The following is a 5,293-nucleotide window of genomic DNA, read 5'->3' as shown; positions in this document are numbered from 1 at the left end:
GCTGCTGTGCTAATGGACCTCCTGTTCTCCCAGAGTCCAGACTTTCCTGGGTTCTTCTCCAGAACAGACATGGTGAGAACGAGTCTGCTCTCTGGGAACCAATTTTACTTTTTGACTTTTTATTCAAAGTATTTCCTATCCAGCTACACAGCAGCATCCCTCTGCTGTCCTCTTTAAGTCCCTTTGATTGTACAATAAGTGAGAATACAGACCCCCCCCTCCCCTTAGCTGGTCAGAGTCCAGGAAGTTCTGGAAGTCACCGTTTCATGCGTGTTTCAGGATGCGGGAATAAACCCGCGTGGGTCAACAGGCGGAGCTTTCAGCTTCTCTCAGTTTGTTTTTTACTTACAGCAGTTTCTTCTTCATCCTTCTTTCACTCTCCGACATTCATCCCTTCTTCTTCTTCTGCTCCTCCTTCAATCTGTTGCTCTTCGAGCGACGAAGATGGCTCTCCCTCTTAGCCAATCAGAGAGGAGATAGCCCTTCCGCCGTCCAATAGGAGAGAACAAACGGGCAGTTTTTCTTAAAGAGACAGTGACACATTTCTCTACACCAGCTGAAATTTCCATAAGAATCTACGGTGGATGTGAAAGAGGATCAGATTATGATTCTAGATTATGTTAATTTCTCTTCTCACTGCATTATTTTAACCTGTTTCCTGTACCTGGAATATGTTTTTACACAAATACTGAGTTGGATGAGGCCATATTATTCAGTTTTATCACCTGAGTTGCATCATCCTCATCTCTAATCTTCGTGTTGAGATAGAATTTGAACAAGATAGAAAATGAACCGACCAGAGGAGGAATATTCAAATGTGCAGAAAGAGAAATGATTGGAGTCAATGAATCAATGCAGAGAAACTGAATATGATCAAGGTCCAAGGTTTTCTTTTGGCAGGACTGTTCCAGCCTATTTTCAAGGTTTTGCAACCTTCCAACAACCACCTGAGAGAAAACCTGATAATAAGAATGATAATAATAACAGTCTATATATAACAGTTTATATTACATGAGAATAAATGCTGCCAATTAACCCATAAATCCTTTTATGCTAAATAACTTAATGGTTTTAACAAACTAATGGGAGAACAATATGTTTAAGTGTTTCAATCTGTGCCATTATTCTGTATGTGTATTTAAATGACCCACAATTTCAATATGACATATTGAAATTGCAGGAAATGATTTTCTTAAAGGGCAACCATTCACAGAAGAGAGAAAAATAAGATTGTAGATACAGAAAAGATACAAGAATAAAAGAAGATTCAGTGGTAGAGCATTTAACTGCAGATCAAGAGGTCTCTGGTTCAACTCCAGATCCCCCCTGATTTCTGTTTAGAGGCTGGGTGCTTATCAGAAAGGCTTAGTATCAGCATCATCGCTGCAAATTACATTCATACAGTGTATTTCCACCTCGTTTAGTCAGCTAAGCATGCAGGATTGTCTCGGTGGTTCAGCATTAAACCCAATGACAAACTGTGACTATTTTTGGGTGGTCATGCATTCCAATGCCATCTCCTTGTAAATCCCTAAACTCGCTCTTCATTTGGGGGGTATAGCTCAGTGGTGGAACATTTGACTCAGATCAAGAGGTCTCTGGTTCAACTCCAGATGCCAGATGGAGATGATTCTCCAACATGAGATTGCCTAGAAGGATTTTACCTAGCCTGCGTAAATACGTACACACGTTACTAAAAAAAACGGACAAATATGTTGTTCCCCCACATACTTCGCTCATATGTTTAAAATTTGCCAATCAGTCTTCACCGGGCATCTTGAATGCCCCGTCTGGTCTCTCGTGATCACAAGCTAAACTTTTGACACCACTGAAGATAACGAAAAAAAACACAGATTTTAAGGCAGGATTTTTTTTTTTTTTAAACAGAAATTTTCTAACTTTTGGGACAAAATCGTCTGATAAAGAGAACATTTATATACATGTTTAAGCCAGAATGATTTGACATTTAAATATGATTTCCCTGCGACTTTAATAATAACCAAGCATGGGAGGCACCGGCCTCCATCTGTGGCCCTGATGGAATAACTGGGAGAAGATGGATGGATGCATTTTTATCAGTAATTGGTTAAAAATTAAAGAAAAAACTCATTCAGACAAACTTTATTATTCAATACATAAAAAAAAATGCTGATATTGATGAGAATTTGATGAAAAGTTCTGCTGTTTTTTTTTTTTTGGATATCATATTTCTTTTAAGATTGTGTTAATAAAACAGGCCCCGGTCCAGGAAGATCCACTGTGCTGAACCGTGATGGATCAGGGACAGCCGAACAGCTGCAGGTCCAGAGCGTAGCCCTCCAGCTGGGAACTGTAGTCCTGACACTCTGCAGACGTGCATGAGGTGGGCCAGAGCTCCACCAGCGCCTCAGAGTCCAAAGGCAAACGATACCTGCAGGGAAACAGGTGAGTTCTCAGCAAACACAAGAACAACTTAAGGTGAGGCTGAGGTGGAGGGACACTGACTTGATGCTGCCTCCATTTGTGACCTCCGACCCACTGGATCCCATCACCAGGTACTGCTTGTTGTTCTGCAGGTCGACCCCACTGCAGGTGGCCTTCTTTATCAGGTCCAAGTCACTCTGCAAACCAACTGCATCAAACTCTGCAGCACAGGAAAACAGCAGGAACCTGGTGAAAGACATAACCCAGCTGCCACTGAACCCTGGAGTCCAGAGTGTGATGATCCAACTCCCTCCCCAAAACAGTTTTTGAGAAGATCAGATGTTAAGCTAAGCATCTCAGAAGATAGCCGCCTCATGGTCGGCCCATTTCAGCCGGACATCCTGAGCTCCACCCTTCGCCTCGGTCCTCTGGTTGATGAAACATCCTCCTGGGTAACGAGCCATTCAGTGCGGCGACATCAGGAGGCCTCAGTGCCAAACCCCCACCCTGCTTTTTCCTTCGCTCACACTGAGCTAACATTACAGATTCCCAGTCAGCAGGAAAGGCGAAGCTGTGGGGAATATCTGTATGGCATAACAATCCCAGCCTGAGTTACTCATACGATGACTTTTCACAGGAATTAATCCAAGTTTTCTGCGCAGTTCATCTCAGGATGAAGGCTTTAAGAGGATCCCTGAGTATATTTGGGAGCATGTTTTCGACTTCCATCTGCTAGTGTCAGAGAGTCCCTGGAAGGAGGCAGCTCTCGTGGACGTGTTTATCACCTGACTGAACGACAGGACCAAGGATGAACTCTTCACCCGGGAATACCCTCAGTCTCTGAAGGCGCTAGAGGATCTGGCTACTCGGATTAATCTTCGCATCCTTGAACGGCGCTGAGAGCGGAGCGACATTTTTTCTTTATCTATTTAGAGGAAATGATTTACTTTCTGGACCTGGAGTCCCATAAAAACGCTGCTTCAGTCTTGCCAACTTCTCAGCAAGAAAAGTAACTACTAGCTGTCCTAAAAGGCACTAGGTGGCGCCATCGCCTAATTTCTAATTTGCATACTTCATGTCCTCAGGTTGCATTGTCTGAACTCCTCCAATATATATTTTTTTGGGTTGTCTGTCAAAGCAGCGCAGAGACATAGGATAGCAGGGAGGACGGAACGAGGGGATTTTAAGAGTTTTAGAAACAAAGAGAAAAAACAGGAAGAAGAAGAAAGTAGCGGCAGTAAAAAGAGACGGGAGTTTTTAACTGACTACACTGTCAGCTAAAAAATATTCCTATCATTCAGTTTTCAGGTCTAGGGAAAGATTAGCAGCAGCTTTGCACAGTTCATTTGAAAACTTTCTTTCCAAGTTTGAAGTCGTTTTGCTTTCAATCAAGGAAGCAGATGGGAAGCAAAACATCTGCAAACTAAATCCAGTGGATTGTTTTTTTAACTTTTTTGGAATAACTGACCTGGATGACTGAGAATCTTCACCAGATTCATTGGGTCTATCAATAAATATCACGTCTCCATGGTAACAGTCAGGGCCTCACCTTGACTTTTCTTAAGGACTTCAGCTACGGTGGCTGTGTAGGTCATAAAGTCCCCCTCTGCTGCTGAGGACTTCACCGTCACCTTGAAGGCTGCAGATGAAAAACAGCAGACACACGTTTTTACATGAACATAGGAAGTCCTTCTCCTCCTAATCTGCTGTAGATCATCCTAATATGAGCTGGACTCTCATGGCCTGTTCTACTAAAGGGACCCACGAAAAAAAATTAGGAACACGTTTGTTTCATGCACACAGTTTGTCTACTAAGCTGGTGAAATGAGAAATATAGGGGCAATCCACTTGGTGTCTGGAGTATCAAAAAGCTTAAAATCCTGAGAGAAGGACATGCACCTCAGTAACCATGACGACACCTGGATTTGTCCAGCAATGAAAGACAAGAAACAGAGGAGCTGCTGAGAGTTTGGGACGTTCTGGAAGCATTTTAGGCTTCAAGAAGGGAAACCAATCAAACCAACAGGAAGCCCTGCTGCTGACGAGAGCTTTTAAAGGCAAATCTCTTAATCATACCATCAGAATGATGCTGCCACTGCCATGCTTTACTGTGAGAACTCTGCTCTTCAAAGATCAGATTCCATCTCGTACAGCCGGCTTACTTCTGCGACTAAATTTACCAGACCTCATTTAAAAAAATTCAATGCAAAACGTGAATTCAAATTTCCTCCAAAAAAGTGTATTTTGTAAGTAAAAAAATGTGCGAAGGTAGGGAGACGATTGCATTACAAAAAGGGAAAAAACATCATTTCCGTGATCTTATTTAAAGTGCATTTTATATAATTATCTTATTTTAGCAGCAAAATACTGAGATAATTTACTGACCTGCTTAAATGACAGCACACCTAGCTGAGTACATGTCTGAGCGCGGCGTCTCAACCGTGTCAGAGCTCCATGCTTCCTGCCAGGGGTGCATCCATTAATCCACCGGCCGATCGAACAGCCTCGATTTTCTGAATTTTGGGAGATCGGTTATCGGCCGATACTTTTCCACCAATCTGATCTACATCTAAAAATGTTCTAAAGTCCTCCCACTGTCAGTGTCTTAAAGTGCTGATGACTCCACGTTAATTTCATGTATTTATGTATTAATATTATGCTGCAAAACAAAGCAGTTGGTTCTGAGTTATTATTCATTTTAACACTAATAACCTCCATTCAGTATGGAGGAAAAAAGTACCAAAATTAAATAAATTAATACAGCATTAAATAAATAATTAAATGTGTCAATAATTAATTAAATGTGGAATTAAATAAATAAATGTGTCATTCATTCATTAAAACCACGTCACTAATATAAAGTGCCACAATTAAATAAATAAATGTGTCA

At 41.6% G+C, this 5,293-nt stretch overlaps 2 protein-coding genes across 4 annotated transcripts in view; both read right to left on the bottom strand.

Moving 5' to 3' along the window:
* Positions 1-446, bottom strand: part of cntrl (centriolin) — a 7,008-nt gene extending 6,562 nt beyond the window's left edge. For 2 of the 3 annotated variants that reach the window (XM_015395267.1, XM_015395269.1), the window contains exon 1: positions 350-408. The gene's annotated coding sequence lies outside the window, so the exon portion shown is untranslated. Of the gene's footprint in view, positions 1-349 lie in introns of all 3 variants that reach the window. The other variant, XM_015395268.1, reaches the window with a different exon arrangement.
* Positions 447-2,154: 1,708 nt separating this feature from the next.
* Positions 2,155-5,293, bottom strand: part of c5 (complement component 5) — a 30,092-nt gene continuing 26,953 nt past the window's right edge. Inside the window, exons 38-40 of the mRNA XM_015395258.1 lie at positions 3,953-4,042; positions 2,485-2,623; positions 2,155-2,410 (exon numbers count right to left, since the gene is read on the bottom strand). Coding sequence (XP_015250744.1) covers positions 2,278-2,410; positions 2,485-2,623; positions 3,953-4,042 — 362 coding nt within the window. The 3' untranslated portion in view covers positions 2,155-2,277. The remainder of the gene's footprint in view (positions 2,411-2,484; positions 2,624-3,952; positions 4,043-5,293) is intronic.

Source organism: Cyprinodon variegatus, unplaced genomic scaffold (assembly GCF_000732505.1).
Source record: "Cyprinodon variegatus isolate N-32 unplaced genomic scaffold, C_variegatus-1.0 Scaffold732, whole genome shotgun sequence".
NCBI lineage: Eukaryota > Metazoa > Chordata > Actinopteri > Cyprinodontiformes > Cyprinodontidae > Cyprinodon > Cyprinodon variegatus.
Note: the sequence above shows the minus strand (reverse complement) of the source record. Positions and strands in the feature narration are given on the sequence as shown.